This window comes from Salvelinus sp. IW2-2015, unplaced genomic scaffold (genome assembly GCF_002910315.2).
Source record: "Salvelinus sp. IW2-2015 unplaced genomic scaffold, ASM291031v2 Un_scaffold16420, whole genome shotgun sequence".
In the NCBI taxonomy this organism is placed as follows: Eukaryota; Metazoa; Chordata; class Actinopteri; order Salmoniformes; family Salmonidae; genus Salvelinus; species Salvelinus sp. IW2-2015.
In genome coordinates, this window is record NW_019957578.1 from 72,683 (window position 1) to 98,092 (window position 25,410).

General features: G+C 41.5%; 1 protein-coding gene across 2 annotated transcripts; it reads left to right on the top strand.

Moving 5' to 3' along the window:
- The first annotated feature begins 2,875 nt into the window (after positions 1-2,875).
- LOC112080674 (ubiquitin carboxyl-terminal hydrolase 1) lies at positions 2,876-14,458 on the top strand. 2 transcript variants are annotated; one of them, XM_024146522.2, is made up of 10 exons: positions 2,876-2,970; positions 3,061-3,207; positions 3,735-3,953; positions 4,490-4,640; positions 4,760-4,861; positions 9,805-9,974; positions 10,180-10,916; positions 11,293-11,457; positions 11,681-11,882; positions 12,124-14,458. In XM_024146522.2, exons 3-10 carry the CDS (start codon positions 3,787-3,789, stop codon positions 12,935-12,937), a joined length of 2,508 nt encoding a protein of 835 aa, XP_024002290.1. In that variant the 5' UTR covers positions 2,876-2,970; positions 3,061-3,207; positions 3,735-3,786; the 3' UTR covers positions 12,938-14,458. The 2 variants fall into 2 exon arrangements, with proteins under 2 accessions (XP_024002290.1, XP_024002291.1); XM_024146523.2 differs by having other exon boundaries at positions 2,886-3,207; positions 9,808-9,974.
- The last annotated feature ends 10,952 nt before the right edge of the window (positions 14,459-25,410 follow it).

Consider the following 25,410-nt stretch of genomic DNA (forward strand, 5'->3'; position numbering starts at 1 on the left):
GGTTACACTGAGTGTGTACTCTCTCTCTCGCTGTCATGGTGTTTTGTGTGTGTGTGTGTGTGTGTGTGTGTGTGGTGTGTGTGTGTTTGTGTGTGTGTGTTGTGTGTGTGTGTGTGTGGGTGTGTGTGTGTGTGTGTGTGTGTGTGTGTGTGTTGTGTGTGTGTGTGGTGTGGTAGCATTTCCTCATTACCACATTCTGAAAGTCTGAAAACCCCCAAGGAACAGAGGAGAGAATAAAACATGATATCGGAGGACAGGAAGAAAGGAGAGTGGGGGGACTGGAGATAGTAACAAAACAGAGGAGAAAAGAAGACTGAAGGAATGAGAGAGAATCCCACTTGAGAAAACACACAGAGTTAAGAAAAGAGTTGAGAGATGGAAATTAGTGAAGAAAGAGCGTAATCTCTGTCATATCTTCTCACCTCTAAGCAAGGCTCTTATTTTCTTAGTTTTCTTCAGAGGTGTTGATGGAAGTCCAGTTTTCTGCCTCAGTCCTCTGTCAGTGTCCTCTGTGTGTGTGTGTGTGTGTGTGTCTGTGTCTATCTCTCGCTCACACTCAGCATCTGGAGCAGAGGAACAGGAACAATTGAGTTGAGTGTAGAGGACTGAACATACGGGACGGTAAAGTACTTTACAACACCAGCACTGCTGTGCTGAGGGGGCTGGACTAGCTGGTGGGGACACACCCACTTTCCTCAGCACTGGTCCAATGAGTGTGCTGGGGGTCAGATCACACACACACACACACACACACACACACACACACACACACACACACACACACACACACACACACACACACACACACACACAGTGGGCAGGCAGCTGGACTGAAGAGAGACAATTTGGCATGGCTGCTTTAAGACTGAGAGGAAAATAAACCCACTGATGAAAAAGCAAAACAACGAGGAGGATTTAAAAAGCAAAACAACGAGGGAGATTTAAAAAGCAAAACAACAAGGGGGATTTAAAAAGCAAAACAACGAGGGCGATTTTAAAAAGCAAACAACAAGGGGGATTTAAAAAGCAAAACAACGAGGGAGATTTAAAAAGCAAAACAAACAAGGGGGAATTAAAAAGCAAAACAACAAGGGGGATTTAAAAAGCAGGACAGTTTGAACATGTAGCCTGCACGGCTCCTAATGTCTGCGATGGTATGACTGCGCACTCACTGTAGCGTGTGTGTGTGTGTGTTTGACTGGGGAGGGGGGATGTAATGCTAAGCCCCACTGTAATTAGAAAAAACAGCACTGGGGGCTTAATTTCTGCGGCTCCAGGACATACTTGTCATTCTTGGAGTGCACTACCCTCTCCCTCTATCCCTGTCTCTCTCTCCATGCATTTCCCCTAATGATCCCACTCTAGCTGCTATACCACCCATAGACCTGACCTGGAATCAGCAGGCCAGGCAGGCAGGCAGGCTACCTCCTTCAATAGCATACCTATCCCACTATCAGACTAGCTCTACAACCATAGAATAAATAGAATAACTATATTTAGTATGCATTAGATTAAATACTGTCATATCGAGGTACATTTATTGCACAATCGTGTAATGACAAAACATGGGACATCATGTGCTATCTGCTTGATAGTCTTAATGCCTTTATATTTGATTTAACATATCCAGTAATGGTATGTAGGCTACAGTAACCTAGACTACATACTGGGTAAATAAACGCATCAATAATGTCATCTCTCAGGGTTTCGTACCAGAGCTTGGGGCCGCAGTAGCCCATGTATGCTATGGAGGGGGAGCATCACATCACTCCGTCGCGCTCAGCCTCGACCAGAATGGGATTCTCCAAGCTCAGCTCCATCGAGAAGTCGGGCTGCTGACTAGGCAAGGAACCGCAGCAGCAGCTCAATGCCCTGCATGCATTAACCCGCTCTGTATTAACAAATACAGTGACTCGGTAGTATCCACAAGCCGTTTTGTGCTAATGGCCTCGATATCTGTAGTAGGGTGCCAGAATATACACCTGTCATTTATTTTGGCGCTCGCCAATAATAACCTTATAATCGGCTGAAAGTCAACTGAACGCATGGATCTTCATGGGGATACATACATGTGCAAGATAGAAAATAAAAACATAACGTTAGTCACGGATTATTGAATGGATGCAATAGCATACGGATCCCCCTTACGGATGGGATATAGGTTACACCGTTACATCAAATGATAGAGAATATTCTCTATAGCCTATATAAAGAATTTGACATAGCGAAAACATTTCAGACATTTTCCATTACATGAAAACCACTGCAACAAAACGGGTACAAATATGATAGATGTCTTACCGTTAATTATTGCATTTGCATAAGGATGGTACAAGGTAAATATGCTCCAAAATTTCGAGATGCACGGCTATTTCTCAGGGAAGCGCACGATATATTATATTAATGTCCAAGGTTTCCCTCTGCTGGCTAAAATCTTGTACTGGAGTGTATCTCGACCTGGAATCATCGCCATCGATCAGAGATTTACATTTACATTTAAGTCATTTAGAGATCACTGATTATCACTCTCCAATCTTTTAATTATATTGATATATTTAGGGGGAAATAATATAGTTATGGTGTATACATTTTTGATGTAGCAACTGTTTTCAGACCAACAAAGCCAGACAATGTTCATGCATGATACAAAAAAAAAATACATTGGTTGTCCCTCTAAAGATGGCTGCTCTACGGTGACGTTTCACGGTCTTGGCTAGAAAAGATCCAGCTTTTTTTTAATGTCAGATTTGACTTTTCGTAGCAGGTTAGGATAACTAATGTAGCAGATTATAATATATTGGTTAAGATTACAAAAKGGGTTAGGGTTAGCTAAAATGCACACAAAAAAACAACTTTTGACAAAAGCTGGATCCCTTCTAGTCATGGCCGTGTTTCTCCCACGGTGACATGTCTCAAGAAATGCCTGTTGCATTACTTCGTTTTCACTTCCTAAAATTTAAATCAGCGAAGGTAGTTTTTGTTTTTAATTAATAATGACAGTTTTTCTAACATTATTGTATTTTTTTTATTATTATAATTGATGTTAATGATCTCGTGCAGGCGCGGGTGCAGCTGGGGTCTTGCGGTTGGAAAAAGCGCCAAGTCCTGCGCACATTGCGTGGTTGATCAAATGGTTATACAAATATACTATGAAATTGAATAAGCTATCGCAGAAATCGAAAATAAAGTATAACATGACTCGGTAAGGTGAGTAAACTAAAATGGTTGGATATATTTTGGTTACAACTGGCTTTGCTAGCAACAAACCGCCCGGTGTTGTTGCTTTTTCCCCCTCACTCACTGCGTACTTAGCAAGATGTCTAGCTAGCTGGCACGCTAACAGGATGGTAGTTAGTTAGATAATTATAACTTAGAAATGACATTTTACCACATTTTGTAAACGGCATGTGTTGGTAAATAGCTACTTCYCTAGCTTGACGTTATTGACAACCATCTCAGCTGTTGTCTTTTGGTTATCTTAAGTTAGCCTGCTAACGTTAGGCAACCCATTAATCAGCCATATCAGATGGCATCTGGTYCTATCAGCAAGCTAACTAACGTTAATGGCAAGTTAGCTTGCTGAACTGAAAGCAGATGCCACTAGTCCTGTAGTCTATCTAGTCAACAAACAAGTTAGTATCAGCGTAATTCGCGTGTCTTTTTGCCAGATAACTATCTGGGAGGGAGTATAAACTTGCGAAATTCACCCAGTCTCACTTTCGCTCTGTTGCCAGTGTGGAGCGCTGTTGTGTTGGCTGTATCATCAATTACTAAATTCGGTCGAAGATGCCCAGCCTACAGGGCGATGCCGCGGCTCTTGGGAGCCCCATCAAAAAGAGCAAACTCTCTCTGAAGTTTTTCCAGAAGAAGGAGACGAAGCGAGCCTTGGACTTCTCCGAACCTCAAGTAGAGGAACCAAAACCAGTCAGAGTTAAATCTGAGGAGCCTACAAGGTGAGTGACAGTCTTTACCAGGTAGTTAATGATAAAATAAAGGCTGACACTGCATTTKCACAACACGATGGGGGCGATTAAACAACTGAGTCCCGTTCAATTTCAATTGAGGTAAGTTAAATGTGAGACCGAAGTTGGGYTAAACTAATATTTATGCAAATACTCTAATGCAACGCTATTGACCAATCAAAGCTCACTAAAGCTTCCAGACAATACTGGATTGGCTGTTGATACCTAGACTGCTTGCTAGCACCCATATGATGGCGAAGCTAGCGTGGCTATCCGATTGATCATTTTGTCTAAATACCCTCTTGAGGTAACGTCTTGTTTGCCGCCCACTCAATTTAAAGTACTGTATTTATTATGGATCCCCATTAGCCTTCGTGAGGTCCAGCAAAATTAAGGCATTTTAATACATTACAATACATTCACAGATTTCACAACACACGGACATTGGCAACTATTTTACATTTGGCGTCAGATGTACTTAGGAATATGGTTTTGAGAACCTTTCATGTGTATCCATTATTTTCTAGCTGTGACCAGGTTGTGCCAATCCCACTGCCTGGACCTGCCCCGTGTCCAACCTCTCCCATCTGCCCCAGTGACAAGGGAGAGGAGACGCTGGTGCCCTTTGTTGGCCTCAATAACCTGGGGAACACCTGTTACCTGAACAGCATTCTACAGGTGTGGTATCTCATTCTAAACAGTTGCATCATGCCATCAACATTTGATGACTGTATAGGTAGGCACATTATTATACTAAATGGTTTAGAAATTAAACTTTTTCTTTATCACCAACCCAGGTATTGTACTACTGTCCTGGGCTCAGAGATGGCATCAAGAACCTCTACAGTTTGTCCAAAACAAGGGACAAGCAAAAGGAAGAGGCTGCTAATAGTGATGAGGTATGTTAGCTATGTACAACAATGTGAGGTTGACCATGCGGTTGGATTTTAAAAGTGAAGTGGAGACAGCAGTTCTTTACTTTACTTGCCTAGAGTGAGGCTTTTATTAAAGGTGAGGAATTAACAGGTGCCTGATATTTACAGAAATAACAAACTGGCCATAGAGCAACCAAGTACAAACTGAATTGTATTAGCTTGTTCAAAAGAAAACCCGAACTTCAATCATGCCTGAAAAATCTTGCAGCATGTTGGTCTGTTCCTTGTCTGTCTCCCTAAAACTAATGGTGCGCGACCTCCAGGATTTGGAGTCTACACTCTGAAACGGACACGTGCACACCATGTCATTATTGCAGTCTTACTAGGAAGACATTGTGTTTTGGAAGACCGACATGACCATGATGCTGCCCATTTGCTCATCAACTTAGCCTATAAAAGGCCTATTTTGTTTGAATAAAGGTGATGTGTAGGAACTCAAATATTTCAGTGATATTTCTGCAGTGTGCAGGAGGCTTGACGGATCCCAMGGGATGATGCGGTGCACTCTACGTTGATAAGCCTATTCTTTGCCATGTTATAGCCCTATTCGGACAGGTATTACTAGACGTTGGTTATGTAATTATTATCCAAGCATGTACGTTATTCCAGAGGATTCACACAGGATTTGTTTTTTCCCCAATTTAATTTACTCTTATGGGTGTCCACATTTGCATATAAAGTATAGCAGTGGCAGCTGTACAGAACTCATCCAAAGGGCTTTGACTTCTCAAACATGYCAAAAAGCTAACAGAATATGATACCCTGTCACCTTATTAATTCAGCTACTTACTTAAACTGACCAAAAATAAACGCAACATGCAACAATTTCAACGGCCCTAATCTATGGATTTCACATGACTGGGAATACAGATATGCGTATGTTGGTCACTTATAATTTTTTTAAGTAAGGGCGTGAATCAGAAAACCAGTAAGTATCTGGTGACCACAATTTATCTCATGCAGCGTGACACTTCTCCTTCGGATGGAGTTGATCAGGCTTTTGATTGTTGTCGCACTCCTCTTCAATGGCTGTTGCTGTTGTACACGTCGATCTAGATGAACTTATCCTCTGCAGCAGAGGTAACTCTGGGTCTTCCTTTCCTGTGGCGGTCCTCATGAGAGCCAGTTTCATCATAGTGCTTGATGGTMTGACAGTTGGCACTATGCACTCCATGTCACCCAAGCTCGATGGGTGACATAGAGTATGCATGCCATGAAAGCTGGGACATTTTCAGTTTCCAGGAATTGTACAGATCCTTGCAACAATACGCGGGTATTGTCATGCTGTCCCGAGGTGATGGCGGGGGACAAATGGCACAACAATGGGCCCCTGGATCTCGTCACGGTTTAAGTCCACCGCCACTATGGGGCACTGTTCACAACGTTAACATCAGCAAACTGCTCGCCCACACAACGCCATACACGCTGTCTGAAATCTACCCAGTACAGTTGAAACTGGGATACATCTGGAAAAAGTAGCCACTCTTTGCCTTGATGACAGCTTTGCACACTTGGCATTCTCTCAACCAGTTTTGTGAGGTAGTCACCTGGAATAGATTTCAATTAACAGGTGGGCCTTGTTAAAAGTTTATTTGTGCAATTTCCTTCCTTAATGCGTTTGAGCCAATCAGTTGTGTTCTGACAAGGTAGGGGTGGTATACAGAAGACAGCCCTATTTGGTAAAAGACCAAGTCCATATTTTGGCAAGAGCAGCTCAAATAAGCAAAGAGAAACAACAGCCCATTACTTTAAYACATGAAGGTCAGTCAATCTGAAKATTTCAAGAACTTTTAAAGTTTCTTCAAGTGCAGTCGCAAAAACCATCAAGCACTATGATGAAACTGGCTCTCATGAGGACCGCCACAGGAAAGGAAGACCCAGAGTTACCTCTGCTGCAGAGGATAAGTTCATTTAGAATTACCAGCCTCAGGAATTGCAGCCCAAATAAATGCTTCAGAGTTCAAGTAACAGACACATCTCAACATCAATTGTTCAGAGGAGACTGTGAATCAGGCCTTCATGGTCGAATTGCTGCAAAGAAACCACTACTGAAGGACCCCAATAATAAGAAGAGACTTGCTTGGGCCAAGAAACACGAGCAATGGACATTAGAATGGTGGAAATCTGTCCTTTTGTCTGSAGTCCAAACTTGAGATTTTTGGTTCCAACCGCTGTGTCTTTGTGAGACGCAGAGTAGGTGAACGGATGACCTCCGCATGTGTGGTTCCCGCCGTGAAGCATGGAGYAGGTGGTGTGGGGGTTCTTTTKTGATGACACTGTCTATGATTTATTTAGAATTCAAGGCACATAACCAGCATGGCTACCACAAKATTCTGCAGTGATACGCCATCCCATCTGGTTTGCGCTTAGTGGGACTATCATTTGTTTTTCAACAGAACAATGACCCAACACACCTCCAGGCTGTGTAAGGGCTATTTTACCAAGAAGGAGAATGGTGGAGTGCTGCATCAGATAACCTGGCCTCCACAATCACCTGACCTCAACCCAATTGAGATGGTTTTGGATTAGTTGAACGGCAGAGTGAAGGAAAAGCAGCCAACAAGTGCTCAGCATATGTGGGAACTCCTTCAAGACTGCTGGAAAAGCATTCCAGGTGTAGCTGGTTGAGAGAATGCCAAGAGTGTGSAAAGCTGTCGTCAAGGCACGGGTGGCTACTTTGAAGAATATAAAATATTTTGATTTAACAATTTTTTGTTTACTACATGAGTCCATGTGTTATTTCATAGTTTTGATGTCTTCACTATTATTCTACAATGTAGAACATAATAAAAATAAAGAAAAACCCTTGAATGAGTAGCTGTGTCCAAACATTTTACTGGTACTGTATATATACATACACACACTCCCACACAATTCATTCGGTAAGTATTCAGACCCCTTGACTTTTTCCACATTTTATGTTACAGCCATATTCTAAAATTAAATAGTCCCCCCCCCCTCAATCTACACACAATACCCATAATGACAAACCAAAAACAGGTTTTAGAAATTTTTGCAAATGTATTTAAAATAAAAAAACTGAAATATCACGTAAATATTCAGACCCTTTACTCTGTACTTTGTTGAAGCACTTTTGGCAGCGATTACAGCCTCGAGTCTTCTTGGGTATGACGCTACAAGCTTGGCACACCTGTATTTGGGGAGTTTCTCCCATTCTTCTCTGCAGATCCTCAAGCTCTGTCAGCTATTTTCAGTTCTCTTCAGAGATGTTTGTTCAGGTTCAAGTCTGGTCTCTGGCTGCGTCAATCAAGGACATTCAGAGACTTGTCCCAAAGCCACTCCTGCATTGTCTTGGCTGTGTGCTTAGGGTTGTTGTCCTGTTGGAAGGTGAACCTTCGCCCCCCCCCAGTCTGAGGTCCTGAGCGCTCTGGAYCAGGTTTTCATCAAGGATCTCTGTACTTTGCTCCGTTCATCTTTCCCTCGATCCTGACTAGTCTCCCAGTCCCTGCCGCTGAAAAACGTCCCCACAGCAGGATGCTGCCAACACTATGCTTCACCGTAGGGATGGTGCCAGGTTTTCCAACAAGATGTGACGCTTGGCATTCAGGCCAAAGAGTTTTATCTTGGTTTCATCAGACCAGAGAATCTTGTCTTGTATTTGCACTTGAGATGCCTTTATGGATGAGATCGTAAACTTGCCCTTTCCAGAAAGTTTAGCAGGGATGCCCTGCTTTGCAATCTATTGCCTAGGACAGGGCTCTGTTTGTGGAGAGCTATCATCTTGTAGGTTTTCACGCTAACCCTAATCTAGCGCAACTGATTCAATAATTAGCTGGATGTTAAGATGAACCTGGTTAATTACAACTGGGGTTGGAGTGAAAAACCTTCAGGAAGGTAGCTCTCCAGGAACAGGGTTGGAGAGCCCTGACCAAGGACATCAACAGCCAAACAGGCTTTCATTATATAAACTATAGACAATTTTTATTGCACATTTTAAGGATAATTAAACTGATGCATTTGACGATGTTCAACTTCAATTCACTGGCACTTTGAAGAAAAGCTTAGCCATACTCATTGATAACCATACATACATACTTTTGATGACTTTACAAGACATTGCGAGATACAGATTACCAAGATATATCCTATGCGCACGGTTCCAACAGTCTGTCTGCCCCGATCCTGTCCCTCACTGGCTCGCCTGCTCTTTCTCTTTGTTTTGAAAAACACAACATGTGTGTTTGGTCTTCAGTCTGTTGTGTGAAGAATAGCTCATTCTACTCATACTTTAGTGAAGTTGCGCGAGACATTGTAAGCCAAAAAAATTGCCTAGATACAGCATTGTAATAGCCTATGCCTGCAGGGTTCTGAAAGTCTGCCTAGAGGCCGACATGCCTGCCTGGCTGTACCCTCTCTCTAGTTAGCCTGATCTCTCTTTGCTGTGAAAGATGCAAGAGTTTGTTCTCGGAAGTAGCCAATGGCAACTAGTTTACTCCTTTGCAAAAATACTGAATATTAGGAGTCGATTCTTGATGTCCAGAAATGGGAGTAGACTACCCACCACTACCTAAAACAGACAAATGACTGTTTTAGATTGGCCATTGCATGATGGGTAGTCCTATGAGAATCATTCACATCAGGATAATCAATTAGCATTACAATGCACAAATTATAATCCAGATTYTTAAGGTCACAATCATGCATACATTTATACCAGCACACATCTCAATAAAGGTGCGTTTCGTAAACAGTGTCTGGTTATTATTATCCGGCAAGACTTTAGATTCCCTATGATGTTTCCAATATAGCGATGCATTTTTTAAGACTACAGTCAACATATGCTTCAGTTACACTGTCATCAATGCTGCCTATAGTAGCATGTTGAAATCTTTTGAACGTAGAGCATATGAATACTATAATAACAGGAATCCCTCTTTCTCCCTCAGCAGACGGGGGGTCCAGAGGAGGCGGTGCCAGTGCACATGGAACTGCTGGGTAGTTTCCACAGTCTGATCACCTCGGTAGAGCAGCTCCAGTCCAGCTATCTGCACAACCCTGACAAGTACAGTGATGGGGAGCTGGCCACACCTCCACGCAAACTACTAAACACACTCAGGTCAGACCCCACAGCACTACAGCAAGGCCCTGCAATACTGGGTCACATTCATTAGGCAGAATATTATGGAAGTTTATCGSTGGTGCGATGATACAGAAAACCAGGATTTTAGCTTTAAAGCAAGCTTCCTCAAATCAGGGTTTCACCGTCCTTGAACAAGATGTTTGGTATTGTATTTGACTGACTGATGGTTGTGTGTTTACAGACAGCTGAACCCCATGTACGAAGGCTACCTACAGCACGATGCCCAGGAGGTGCTGCAGTGCATCCTGGGATACATCCAGGAGGCCTCTGAGACCATCAGGAAGGAACAGGAGGACCAGGACGATGTCATAGAGGTCAAGCAAGGCAGTTCCGCCCCTGTGGGCACCAACGGGGCTTCAACAGAGGAGCAGGCCCAAACTTCAGAAACATCACTTGATGATGATGATGATGGCCAAACCAGTGGTAAGAGGAAGAGCGATACAGAGGCAGGCAACGCCAAGAAGAAGCCAAAATCCGTCAAGTCCAAGAATGCTGCTGCTGTTGCAGCCAACGATGGCAAACCCCTCACCCGCTCCAAGAGGAAGTCTACAGGTGGCATCACTGTAGTGCCAAAAGACAAAGGTGAAGAAGAGGGGGAGAAAAAGCAGGGAGAGGAGGAAAGTTATGTGGAGGGGAGAGGAGAGGTGGAGGTGGCCCCTAAAGAGGTGGAGGTTAAGAGGAAGAAGAGGCCCAAGTTGAGCTGGCTGAGGCCCTCGGGGAAGCAGCCCAGTATCTTCTCTAAGTTCATGAGCATGGGACGGATCAGCTGCCACACAGGAGGGAAGACCGAGACAGCCAAACCTGACCAGGAGGAGACGGGTCCTAGCCAACCTCAGGAGAATGATGGTGGGGAACACGGGAAGAACCCTCAGGAGAAGGTAACAGAAGTGCCCGAGGAGGAGAAAGCTAAAAGTGAAGGTGAGTTTATAGTTGTTGAATCATGCCGTTGGAAACATACTTGGTCATCGATCATGTCCTGTSTGTCACATAGGATTTGTACCCTTGCTTTAGCCATTTGGGGCTCCCGAGTGGCACAGCGGTTGAAGGCACTGCATCTCAGTGCTAGAGGCGTCACTACAGACCCTGGTTCGATGCTAGACTGTATCACAACTGGAGGTGATTGGGAGTCCCATAGGGCGGTGCACAATTGGCCCAGTGTCGTTAAGGTTTGGCCGGTGGAGGCCGTCATTGTAAATAAGAATTTGTTCTTAACTGACTTGCCTAGTTAAATAAAACAACCTAATAGTTTTGTTTATTATCATGTTGAACGCTGACTCTCCTCTCTCCTGTCCAGAGTGCCTGGGTGTGGACTTGATGGAGCATCTGTTCCAGGGCTGTCTGGTGTTGAGGACGCGTTGTCTGGAGTGTGAGTGTTACACCGAGAGGAGAGAAGACTTCCAGGACATCAGTGTCCCAGTGCAGGAGGAAGAACTCTGCAGCCCAGACAGCAGCTCAGAGGGTAAGGAGAGTTGTGTGTGTACACACTCAGTGTTCTTGTATAAATGGACCAGTTCTGCAGCGCAAGACTGTACTATACACAAATTAGTACATTGTTGCACATGCATGAACAGTCACCACTCAAACAAATTGTCAAAGATCAGCCAAAGCACACCGCTGTCTCACAAATGTCTATCCTCTCATATTCCAACTACCTCCCCCCAACCCCCTCTCCACCCCCCCAGTCTCCCCTGATCCCAAACCGGTGCTGAAGACTCTGAAGTGGGCCATCTCCCAGTTTGCCTCAGTGGAGAGGATTGTAGGGGAGGACAAGTACTTCTGTGAGACCTGCCACCACTACACAGAGGCTGAGAGGAGTCTCCTGTTTGATAAAACCCCAGAGGTCGTTACTATCCATCTCAAGTGCTTCTCAGCCAACGGGTTAGAGTGAGTCTTCAGTGTTTATCTGCTGGGTTTTGCTTTTACTCTAGATTGATGCTTTATTGTCCTCAGAGAGAGTAACAGTTTCCTAAGAGCCTGTCACAACATAAAAATCCACACAATCAGATACAACACATGAATGTAATACCATATTAATACAACGGCACATGTTAAGCAGATCTCAGGAAAGTCAGGGACCGCTCCATCGTTCCTCGGCTTGTGTAAACTGTCTCCCTCTGTTGTTCAGGATGGACCCGTACGGCGGCCTCTCAAAGGTGAACACACCCCTACAGACCCCGCTGAAGCTCTCTCTGGAGGAGTGGTGCACGCACCCCTCAGCCACTGCCACCGGAGGGCAGCACTACCAGCTGTTTGCTGTGGTCATGCACAGCGGGGTCACCATCTCCAGCGGACACTACACCACTTACATCAGGATGATGGACCTTAAGGACACCAAGGTCCGCCTGCCCGAGGGGGATGAGAAGCAGGGAGAAGAGGAGTGTGGCGGGAAAGTGCCGGGTCTGGAACCCAAAGAAGAGATGCTGGATTATGACGATGGGGAAGTGTCCTTCAGTCTCCGTGGTAAAGCAGGACAGAGTGGTTCTGTGAATGCTAACTCCACCAACACCAGTAAGATGGGCTCCAAGAAGGCTTCAGATGGGGTAGGACTTCTGGGGGGTCAGAGGAGCCTGTCCAGCTATGACCTAGGGGGCAACAAGCAGACAACCAACCCAGACAAAGCTGCCTGTACTGGGGTAGAGAGCAACGCCACCAGATCATCCAGACGCACCTCCAGTGCCCCGGGACACAGCGGTAGTGGAGGGGTTAAGAAGGAGCCTGGGGAGGGAGAGGGGGGCGAGGAGGCCTCTGTGGCTGGGTGTGAAGGGGTTGGGGTGGCTACGGAGCAGGCCCTAAGCAGCCTGCTGCAGTATGAAGGGAAGTGGATGCTGTTTGATGACTCTGAGGTGCATCTCTTTGAGGAGGAGGACTTTCTGAGAGCCTGTTCTCCAGAAACCTGCTCCACATCTACCCCATATCTTCTGTTCTATAGGAGGGTATGAAACTTATGTATGTTTGTGGGTGAATTAAGTATTTTCCTTGATTCCTCTCTCCTTACCTCTTTCTCAAATGTCATAGGGAAGTGTCGAGAGCATTGGAAATTATCTCCTGAGGTTTTGAGAACGAGTCAACTTGAGATTCAGCCTGGTTGGCTTGCTGGGTTTGATACTCCTGTCACTGATGTTTATAACCTGTATATGTCATTTTAAAATGTTTAATATTCAGTTTATCCTTTTGTGTGCTGAGGATATAACATTAGCAGTCTACAAAAATGCATCTTGGTACGTATGACATCAAGCAACCTGTCCTTTGATTTTCCTGCCCTCTTGTTGGAAGTGGTCTGAATGGAAAGTACAAAGTTTCTCCCTGACACAATTTTTTGGGGGTTTCAGATTATTTTTTTAATAAAGAGCACCTTTTTATTCTTGTACATCTTTATCCTGTTCTGGCTTCATGCCTTCTGTCCAGGAGAGAAATGTCTGTTGATTAATGTTCATACTGTTGGTCTGTCAGAAATAAGAGGACTAGTTTTGTCCATAATGTTTAAGTTCACTTAGATTCAGATAAACTGGCCGTCTGGTTCTTGGTGGAAGAACTTTTGCACGTGAAGAGAAATAAATTACTTCTCTTGGTTGATATAATTTTGTACAAGGTTTAATAAGTGAATGAAAGCAGTGATGAAATACCTAGCCAATAAGATAGACAATCGCTTTACAAAATGCTAGTACAACATTGCAGAGCTGTTAGTCTCAGATTTGATATGTATAGAGGGGGAAGTAGACTGTTGTTTTGGCTTCAGGGATTGTCTACCCTAGGGCTCTATTCAATTCGGAACGCAGAAGTTCAGCTTTACAGCGTGATTGAAATTTAAAGGCAATGTTCCTGCTTTAGTGGAGACTGCATTCACGGTAGACGCTGCGGATGTCTGCTCAATGGGAAATGACCTTTAAATGTATATCGCGGAATCTAACGTTTCAGTTTTACAGATTGAATAGAGCCCCTAGTCTTGGCTTTTTCCTCGGTTGGTTTTCTCCTGAAGTTGTGCAGTTTCGTTCAATGGCAGTACCTCATTCCAGTGAAAAAGGTCTGTGGCAATACTGTCTGACTTACAGAGCATACCTAGAATGATAAAGTACTATACAAGCAATAAAGTTTGAACTTTCATGTCAAACTGACTTTCTATTCATCCTTTCCCTGCTGTAAAGTGTTATAGATTTAAAATAAATGGTTTGGGTTTGAAACCAGGAAAGTAGTTACTTTTTAATGTGAATAATTCCCACTCCTGCTATAATTTGTAGATTATCTTGTACATGTAATAAAACACCAGCACATGCAAAGCACTTGTGTGCATTTCCAAATGTTATTTAACCAATCGACAAGGTGATTGTCAAATGTCACCATGGCTAGTTTAACAGACCACAATGGTTTATTTATACATTTAATGTATTATTGGTCTGTACTTGGCATCTTTTTGGGGGGGGGGGGGTTGTATTAATTTCAAATATATTTCATCTTATACGTTTGTCCAGGCCTCACTTGTTCCTTGACTAGCACCATTCATCGCTGTTGATAATTTGGTTATAACTTTTAATAGTAACTTTATCCACTGGCGAATTGGGAGAGAGTGAGGTGATTGCCATCTAAGAGCCAACTTTTTTTGCGGAAATGCTGCCTGTCAACTAATCAAAGCATTTAACTGCAGGGTACTCCCACGTCATATGACGGAATGTGCCTACCTGATTTTAGGGGACAGTGAACAATTGGGAGTTGGGGACAATTTCATAAAACGTTTCCTTGGTGTTAAATAGTCTGAAATTTAAAATGTATATTTCGGATTACGGGATGCCAAGGTCATATTTTTCCACATTCTGTTGCCGTTAAAGGTATGTTCAGGTGGACCATACTATTTTAATAGCTAGCTCAGAATAGGAGCTTTCCTAAAGTTTATATATTATAGAGATCAGTCCTTTCGGGAGCCCAACTCATTTATTTATAAATGGTTCGTTAACTGCGTTTCACAAAGGACTCCATAGCTGACCGGTCAGAAACAAGGAATGCATTGATACGTAAACAAATGTATTCCTATATCAATTTTATTGTTGATTCAATTGCAAAATACAATCAGTTTGTTAGTCTAGGCTACAAATAAAATAAAATACAAAGTCCAGATTTTTATATTATATTAAATGTATAACATAAATACAAAATGTTTGGTCAATGGCTGCATCATGTTATGGGTATGCTTGTCCTCGGCAAGGACTGAGGAGTTCAGTGTGCTTTCCAACAGATACTGGGAGACAAATTAACCTTTCAGCAGGACAATAACCTGAAACACAAGGCCAGTTGCTTACCAAGATGACTTTGAAGTTCCTGAATGGCCTAGTTACAGTTTTGACTTAAATCAGCTTGAACATCTATGGCAAAACTAGAAAATATCAACACTTGAGTGCTTMGAAGAATTTAAAAAAAGAATAATGCGGAAATGTTGTACAATCCAGATGTGCAAAGCTCTTAGACTTACCCAGACAGACTCACAGCTGTAATCACTGCCAAATGTGATTCTAACATGTATTGACTCAYGGGTGTGAACATTTATTAGATGTAAATTAGATGTTTCTGCATTTCATTTTCAATACATTTGCAAACATTTCTAAAAACACGTTRTCACTTGGTCATTATGGGTTATTGTGTGTGACTGGGTAAGAAAAACAAAAATTGATTAGACTGGTAGAGGGGTAATTGATACAAGTTTATTAAGCACTCTGACTTTGACCAGTACTTAATTTAGCGCTGTCACCAGATCAGCTGTAGACATACTCTCAATACATTCTCCATTTAGAGCACTCCTGATGGCAGCGTCATCTATCTTCAGAATATTGTCTGTCTTGTCTATGAAGATCATTCCACTGGTTTTCCTTCCCACTTGGGACAAACTGGCTCCACAGATTTTTCCCTTAAACTTCTCACATCTACGATTAGCCACACTGTAAATTACACTGGATGGTGTTGTACCCAGTGTGATCCTGCCCCAAAACTGACCAGCAGAGACGTTGGTGATTCTGTACCATTGCCCCTCTTCAACCATCTTCGGTCTCTACACAGTTAGCTCAGCAAGTGCGTTCAAATCAGCAACACTATACTCCACCTTTAGCATGTCTGTCCCAGCTCGTGTTTTACCTTGGCTCTCATTCAGCTTCCYGATCACAAGAACAGTAACATTCACCTATAAAGGAGGAAAAATACAAATACTCTTACCCAAAAGGAGAGAGAAAATACAGACATGGGCGATAAACCAGTAACATTTACTTTCAGTCACAGTGGGTATCATGCACATATTCTAAAGCCTCAAGTATATTAAGTATCTCATTGTACTGAAATATCAATTGTCAAATGATCATGTTGCATTATTAAATTGAAACGTTCATCACCTTCTTTCCCTTGGATTCTTGAAGGTCAGCCAGGGAAACGRCCTTACACCTCAAATGATGATCCTCGTTGTCTGTGTAGGGTAAATGTCTGACGACAGAAAATYTTGACTTGTCTGTAAACTTGATCTCAGTCTTGCCATTTCCGTTCTTGGTTTTCTGAAGCGTCACATTTTTCAATTCCACGGGAGTCCTGTGAAAACATGCAATGTACAATAAATACAATCAGCATAACATGCATTGCTCAACATGGTTCTTTATCATTTTGAAATGGTCCTTTCCTTTGAATTGGCCTTCCTTTCTTTGTCTGATTTTCTAAATAACGTTTCTAGGGGCTGATTAGATGTCCGTCCACCATGGGCCTCTGGGTATGTAACACTTCATACACAACTTCCTTTGCTCTGCAGAAGCAAACCGCTCATGGGGCTATGGCTGGAAAACAAAAACTTGAAAGTCCTTTTCTTCTTGTAAAACTYCACAGAAATATTCCTTCACTGGCCCTTTGAGCACCTTTGTCACATCATGGATATATCCATGTTTGTTAGTTCCTCTTCCTGTATTTGAGCCTATGGGTGAAGAGGGAGAGCAAAATTACAGTATTTACAGGGATGTTGAACAGACGTACTGTGGTCTCAAGGTTTATTACAGTAATGAAGTGCTCTGGGCCTGACCTGTGCTGGGGCCTGGGGACGAGTCAGTTGTAGTGGTGGATAGTTTTGTGTTGCCCCAGAGCTCTCTCAGTCTGGGGAAGGTGTCTGTGATGTCTGGCTCCTGCGGGAGGGCTAGAAACTTATGGCAGAAGACTTCTCCTTTATGAATAATTTTGTCCAGTAGGTTGATGACTGTCGTCTCTGGTGAAATTGACTGAGAGGGCATATTGGTTCTCATATTCACGAACAGTTCCTTCTGCTGCATGTGTTGAAGGATATGGCTATAGTCCGCCCTGAGAACGTCGGTTAGAAATGTTTTCATTTTCACCACAGTCTGTTTGTCGCTGCCCTGTGATGTTTTCCCAGTCATAGTGATGTAAATCTTGGTGGGACAAAAAAAACATGTTTTAGATGCATGCTAGCAAAGACACAACACTAAAAAATAAATAAATTGCACTATACGGTGATAAACGGTGCCCACACACTGTTAGCATACATATAGCTGTCCTACAGCAGAGTCCCAACAGCAGTCCCAACACCTTACCACTGCTACACCTGGCTATCAGAGGAGCCTTGTCAGGCAGRGAAACAGTTCATTCAGACTCATTTACTGCCTTTWAAAAAAACATAGCTGATATGGCTGASTTGCTTAAACAAATGTGGTTTCTACTGACAATTGAGATGTACAAACTACGYCATAAGGAGACGACGAACTCTAAAACAGGCTATAGGCTACATGTGCAGCACCAAGTCAGAACAGTAGGCGAAATTAWGAGGYGWAAYGMYKCKAAWTWWTWYGGMMYYGSKKKWMGGSRWKRWKKKYRRTWKCKKKKKAKKWWKKKRTWYMWWTWKRTTRRTWYSRWKKYMWWWKKWRRRRRCCRTMGYWWWTWKKWRKAWTWAYSKYSKYSATATAAGACATTTTTGGACTCATCTTGTTGTGCTGTGCTCACTTGAACAGGAAGGTGGCGCGGCGGTCCTTCGTGGGCCTATATTGTCATCAAAGTCTGGCATTCTCTGGATTTAGGGTGCTTTCAAGACAACTGGGAACTCGGGGGAAAAAAAMAAGTRGAATCACGATGACATCAGTGATCTTTATGTRGGAGCTGTAGAAAGAGGCCTGAGTTCCCGACTTGGAATTCCGAGTTGGATGACCGTTCAAAATGTATTTTCCCCAGTCGGAGCTTGTTTTYTTTCTGAATTTCCAGTTGTCTTGAACTCACTGAAGTCAGATTTCCCAGTTCCYAGTTGTAATTGTAATCAGTAACGTAACTTTTGGATTACCCAAACTCAGTAATGTAATCCGATTACATTATGTTACTTTRAGATTACTTTCCCCTTAAGCGGCATTAGAAGAAGACAAAAATGTATGTTKCCAATTWAAAGACATATATTGCAGGATAAAATCAATGTTAAAGTTTACATAGCTGGCCATATATGGATGTRAAAWTMTACTTTATGGGTTGGTTARGTAGGCTTCTTCTAACCCATCGCTTTTTACTACATATAATAAAACGATTAAATTATATATCTACATTAAAAACCAAAGTCTATCAGAATTCCAGTCATTCCAATACATGTTATACCRCTTGATCTTCAAGAATAGGACTTGGAAATATGGAGGTATAGTTTAGCCAAACTGTTTAACCTGAGCATGACCCCAAAACTAAGGACTTATTAGCCAGCCCTACTGTGTTGTTTATGATTTTGTTTTCATGGGGACTGATTGGGCTCATTGATTCGAGTTGATGCTGCGCTCATGGAATGGCATGCTTTGCCAAGAGTGTGCAAAGCTTTCATCAAGGCAAAGGGTGGCTACTTTGAAGAATATAAAATATATTTGGCTTTGTTTAACACTTGTTTGGTTACTACATGATTCCCTATGTGTTATTTCATAGTTTTGATGTCTTCACAATTATTCTACAATGTAGAAAATAGTAAAAATAAAGAAAAACCCTTGAATGAGTAGGTGTGTCCAAACTTTTGACTGGTAGTTTATATAATTTATAAYTTCAAAAATACATGTTGCATCTACAGATTGCCCCTTTAAGTCTATAAAAAGTGTGAGCATGTGTCCATTAGGCATATGGATAAAAAAATGTATCAGCATGATTTAGATTGAGCAATAAAAAAAACACTTTTATTCCATAGGCTGGGATCCACACCATGCAGCTGTTGCAAGAGCGCATTTTTCACTGTCTGTCCACTGGTTTCAAAAACAATGATTGATAGGCAGTTTAAACTTCTTGAATTAGACCATTATTGGGTTCAAATACACATACACAACAACCACAATCCCGTAAGGCGCAAACAGCTAAATGAGAGAGCAGCAGTGTGATTCACATCAATGCGCTAACGTTATGTAGCGGTGTTTGGGGCGGCAGGTAGCCTAGTTGTTCGAGCGTTGGGCCAGTAACCGAAAAGTTGCTGGATCGAATACCCGAGCGGACAAGTTCAAATCTGTCTTTCAGCCCATGAACAAGGCAGTTAACCCACTGTTCCCTGGTAGGCCGTCATTGTAAATAAGAATATATTATTAACGGACTTGCCTCGTTAAATACAGGTTAATAAAACATATGTATATTTAAAAAAAAAATGTAGTTCCGTATCACCACTACTGTCACCCTTCCCTCCAAGCGTTTACTCAAATTGGATAATCTTTGGATGCAGTCGCACCACTGGAAGACATAGCTTGGACTGTAGCCTYCAAAAGCCTATTCCTGCTCTTTTCCCGCCTTCAATCAAGCACATTTGGTGTGTRATCATATTGGTCTCTAATTTGTGGTCAGACTCGCTCAAATGGAAGTATGCATACTGTAGCTTTTTTCAGTGCTGACTTGAATGTCATTGAAAAAAGAGAATTGTCAAATATTTTTTTCCGCAAACATCGTTTCTGACTGTTAAAGTAATCCTCGAAGTAATCATCTAGTTTGTTTTTCAAAAGTATCGGTCATCTGATTACAATATTTTTGCTGATAATGTAACGGATTAGTTACCGTTTTTGTAATCCCTTATATGTAACGGATTACATGTTCATTCGTTACTCCCCAACCCTGGTTACAGCCTTATTCTAAAATGGATGAAATTGTTTCCCCCCMCATAAATCTACACACAATACCCTATAATGACAAAGCAAAAAATAAATAAAATAAATCCCGCCATTGCGCGAATCTTAGTTTTTTTTAAACAATTATTTWWATTTTTTATTATGAACACAACAGATACAAAAAAACTGAAATATACAAACAAGAGTACATAAACCTAACAGACAGGGTGGGGTATTACATATCAATATTAATTTTCAATTTGTTAAATACTTTTATGGTGCTTATTGCTTTTTTGTTTGTACATTTACTGATKATTTKAAAATAATATTTCAATTCTATCTTAAATAATGTGAAGAGGGGTTTGTTCTCTTCATTTAATGGACAAAGAATCTTCCATGAACGATAAACAAATTAACAATGAAAGTTAAATCAGGGTCCATATCATTTGGATCAAAATAAAACAATATCAGAGTCTTTCAAATTAACATTAATATTAGTTTCTTTTAAAATAAAATCTTCTAACTCACTCCAATATCTTCTGACATAAGAGCAGTCCCAAAATAAATGGTCAAGAGTCTCTGGGTCACAATCACAAAATACACATTTGTTATCAATAGCTATTTTAAATCTGTGTATAATAAAGGTCTTTACAGGGTAGATTCTATGAATGAGTTATGATACTTCTTTCACCTTATTAGATATACAATATTTACCAGATAACAATGAAACTTTGTTCCAGTTCACTTGTCCTAGGGCTGGATTCCAGTACACTTGTCCTAGGGCTGGATTCCAGGTTACTTGTCCTAGGGCTGGATTCCAGTTCACTTGTCCTAGGGCTGGATTCCAGTTCACTTGTCCTAGGGCTGCATTCCAGTTCACTTGTCCTAGGGCTGCATTCCAGTACATTTTAGCAGAGGGAATAGTAATAATATTGACATAGTTTCCTTATATACATGTTATTACATTTATATTTTAAAATGGCAATTCCTTCTAGCTGTATTGAGGCTACAAAATCCTCAACAGTTGCACTTGTAGTATTGTTATTCTCCTAAAATAAGAATAGCACCTTTGGGGATAGCTCTAACAACAATGTGATACTCCTCGGGAGTGAATGTAACATTGTGTGTTCTCAGAAATTCTGGATAATCATATAGTTGTNCACCTTTGGGGATAGCTCTAACAACAATGTGATACTCCTCGGGAGTGAATGTAACATTGTGTGTTCTCAGAAATTCTGGATAATCATATAGTTGTCCATCATTATTCAATAATTGTTTAACCCAAATAATGTTGTTGTCAAACCAGTTCTGGAAAAACAGAGACTTGTTTTTGTATTTTATGTCTTTATTATTCCAGATTGTATACCTATGAGGGGYAAATGTGTTTTTGTACATGAGGTTCCAAGTTAGAAGTACTTGTTTATGAAAGTTTGCAAGCTTAATAGGGATTTTACCCAAATCAAAGTAAGAATTCTAGACCACCAATTTGTTGGAATATTAAATTAGGGAWMACATTCCAGATGCAATCCTTATTTCTTAAATAGTTTTGTATCCATTTAATCTMAAATATATTAGAGGTTTTAAAATCCAGAGCATTCAACCCTCCCTCACCTTGGGTGTTGCGCGAATCTTTGATCCTCCAGCAAATCAATTTAGCTCTGCCTGGGCATGTTCAGGAGGGCACAGCGTCCAGGTCAGTGGTATAAAGTTCTTAGGTATAAATACTTTTAGCAATTACATTCACTTTTGATACGTAAGTATATCTAAAAACCAAATAGTTACGACTTTTACTCAAGTAGTATTTTACTGGGCGACTTTCACTTCAGTCATTTTCTATTATGGTATCTTTACTTTTACTCAAGTATTACAATTGGGTACTTTTTCCACCCCGGTCCAAGTAAATGTAAAACAGTGGCACGTTCAACAGGACACGTTTTGGAACGTTCAGAGATAAATATGTTATGTAGAACAAACATGCCTTTCCAACATGTAAAASAAGGACTCATCTATTAATGCCCCTTTTTTTGTACCTGCAACGTTTTAATCTGCAACAAACGTTTGGCAACAGAACGTGGCTCAGACCCTGTCCCGTCCCCTTCCTCATGAGTCAACATTGCCATACACTTGAGCAAATCATTGATTATCTGTCAAATATGAAKGTTCCACATAACGAAATTTACGAGGTGATATTCGTCCAACACAGCCTTCATCTTCCCATYATATGTTCTATGGATAGTCTTCAAATACGGTTTTAATAATACTTACTCTGTTAAATGGTTTAGTCCTCCCTCCGTCTGTGATTGTTCTTCCCAAATTATTATCAAGATTACTACACCTACAACTGTYGAACCTTTAGGTATTCATTTTCTGCACGCTGCACAAATTAACCAATGATTGAATGACACGTYMTTGAGATCAACTACGTAGCCAGCACATTGGAGATGTTGCATCACAGATGAGGGCAGCATCCGCTTGGCGTTTTAGGAAACCCAATGTGAGAACATAGAACGCAGCGGGGACCCGTTATTCGAACCCCACAAATTAATTAATGAAATATATATATGAGTTAGCCTCTTTTGCATATTATTTTGGCATTAATACGTCTCACATATCAGTTTGCAAACAATGTAAAAAATATATCATTGTGTTTTAATAAAGCCGCATAAAAACATGATCTCTTTTTTTGTTTTCTTGAGTAAGGCAGCTTCAAAATGCAGGTGTTTCAGCCTAGCTCAGTGCTTTCTGTGGTGGTAGGACAAGCGTTGCGCCGTGCTTGGCTCAGTGTTCTGTCACTCATGGGGACACTACGTCACCGTCAAGTCTAAGGGTAGAGCTAGAAAATTCTAGCCCCTTGGGTGCTGCCATAGAGTACATTAGAAGTGTCCATCCAAATCCTTTTTAACCCTTGTCATATGAAGAGAAATGAAAATGTATCYGTGCTCATCGGCCATTGGATATAAACATCACACAACAAGTTYGAAATCACAAATTCAACAATGAGTGGTTTGGAAAGAATCAGTGACAGTGGCTAACTGCAAGCATTGCAAAGCAATCACTAGCTGACTATTCAGTGGAGTGGCTGTGTGGTCCCAAATCTGGGATTAAGGTTCTCTTTTCCAAGTTTAAAATGATAAACATTGAACATTGGCCATGCAGTCAATGAAGCATGATATGTGCCACGCTCAAAACAACTTAACTRGTAACGGRGAAAACTTGACTTCAGACAACTGGTAAATCGGTAATAAACGAATTCTGACTGGGAACGGTCACCCAACTTGGAATTGTAAATCCAGCCTCTTTCTAGAGCTACGACCTGAAGATCAATGACGTCATCATGATTCAACCTTGTTTTTCCCCCCAGAGTTCCCAGTTGTTTTGAAAGCACCATAAATCCAGAGAATGCCAGACTTTGATGACAATTTCCCACGGAGGACCGCCGCACTCTTTCTGTTCAAGTGAGCACAAGGTGAATCCAAAAATGTATTGTATGCTGCTGCATAAATGATGTAGTATGCATACTGTAGCTAAGAAAGTAATACTATGTTGTGTAGTAAGCTGTTAGTAGCCCATGTGCCTCACCCTAATAATTTGGTCTATTTACCCCTCTTATGTTCACCTACTGTTCTGACTTGGTGGTGCACATGTAGCCTATAACCTGTTTTAGAGAAAGGTAATCATCGAATATTGTAAGAGCTATCATTATCTGCTTATAAGTCCCCTTTATTTATCCTACAGTTCTGACTTGGTGTACAGGGAGAACACTAAGAACAGCCCATGTCCTGAATTCTGTRGTGATACATTTAAAAAATGCTAAACAAAGTTATATTGACTACGTCCATCCTAGCTCTCTCATTAATGTCTTAATCAGTTATGGATTGCCTCTTATCCGCTTGTCGTCCCCTTATGCCACATCTCAATTGTCATTAGAAACCACATTTGTTTAAGCAAGTCAGCCATACCAGCTGTTTTTTTACAAGGCAGTAAATTAGGCTGAATGAATGTACTGTTTCGCTGCCAGACAAGGCTCCACTGATAGGCAGGTGTAGCAGTGGTAAGATGTTGGGACAGCTTAATGTAGGCCCTAACAGTTTGTGGTCACCATTTGTCACCGTTATAATGCAATMAATGTATTGTTTAGTGATGTGTAGTGGCTTTGCTGGCATGCATCCCACTTTTTTTTTTGCCCCACCAAGATTGACATGCAAAAATCSCAACTGATTGAATTTTGGRRGACATTCCGCWAATGTTCTCACCAATGAAACTTTTGATCTCAATATAGTTCTGTTCCCAAAATTTGAATCTGTTAAAGTTTTGAWGACTTTACACTTTGCCAAAGTTTTWAAAAATTGCATTGTTGAGGAGTGCAAAGACAAATTAAGTTATTGTACACGCACACTTCYGAGTAGGCGTTCCTTAACTGAAATATACAAATTGTTAGAATGCACCAATTAGATCTCGCTAGCTCATGCTTGGCTCTGCCCACCTCCTTGCCTGTTCTGCCCACTATGACGAATTTGTTCCAATTTGAAACGACGGGCTGTGGTCTCTTGGTTGAGTTAAAAATATATTTGGTTGCATTGCATCTCTTCACAGATTATCCATTACATTGACCAGATACTCTAGAGGCCGTTCTAACAATAAAAATAAATGTCTTAAATTTAAGGCAGTCGGGAGGAGGAAAAATGAGGTGGGGCCATTCTAGCCAATGAGAGGGCAGATACGTGTGTTAACAGGCACAACGGTTTCCACAAAGTCACCCAAAAAAGAATGAAAACTAAAATGAGCTTTTTGGTCTTAAATTAAGGTTAGGCATAAGGTTAGCAGTGTGGTTGAGGTTAGGTTTAAAATKAAATTTAAAAAGATAAATTGTAGAAATAGGCAGGGTTTATGACTTTGTGGCTGTGGTAACTAGGGACAACCAGACTTATTTTGGGCCCAGTCAAAGAGGAAGAGAGGCCCCACTCGGCAAAAAATCTGTCTCCCTTCATTCAGCACGAGGCGTTTTTTTGTTGTTTTACCCCCGAGCAAGGAGCCTTTGTACGTAGGTCAAAGAGTGTGGTCGAATTTGGTCAACAACATTTTTTATGGCTTATTTGCTACATGAGGTTTATTTGATCAAAATATAAGTTTCGCAATGCTTAAGTTGCTTAAGTTGTTACAAACGTAAGTAGGACACGTGACATCCGGGCAACTTTGAGAATAAACAAGTTCAGACAGTGGCTTGTTGATGCCAAGGGAAGCCAAGACCCCCAATACATTTTTGCAAATGTATTGAAAATAAAAAAACTGAAATACCTTTTTTATATAAGTATTCAGATCCTTTGCTATGAGACACGAAATTGAGGTCAAGTACATCC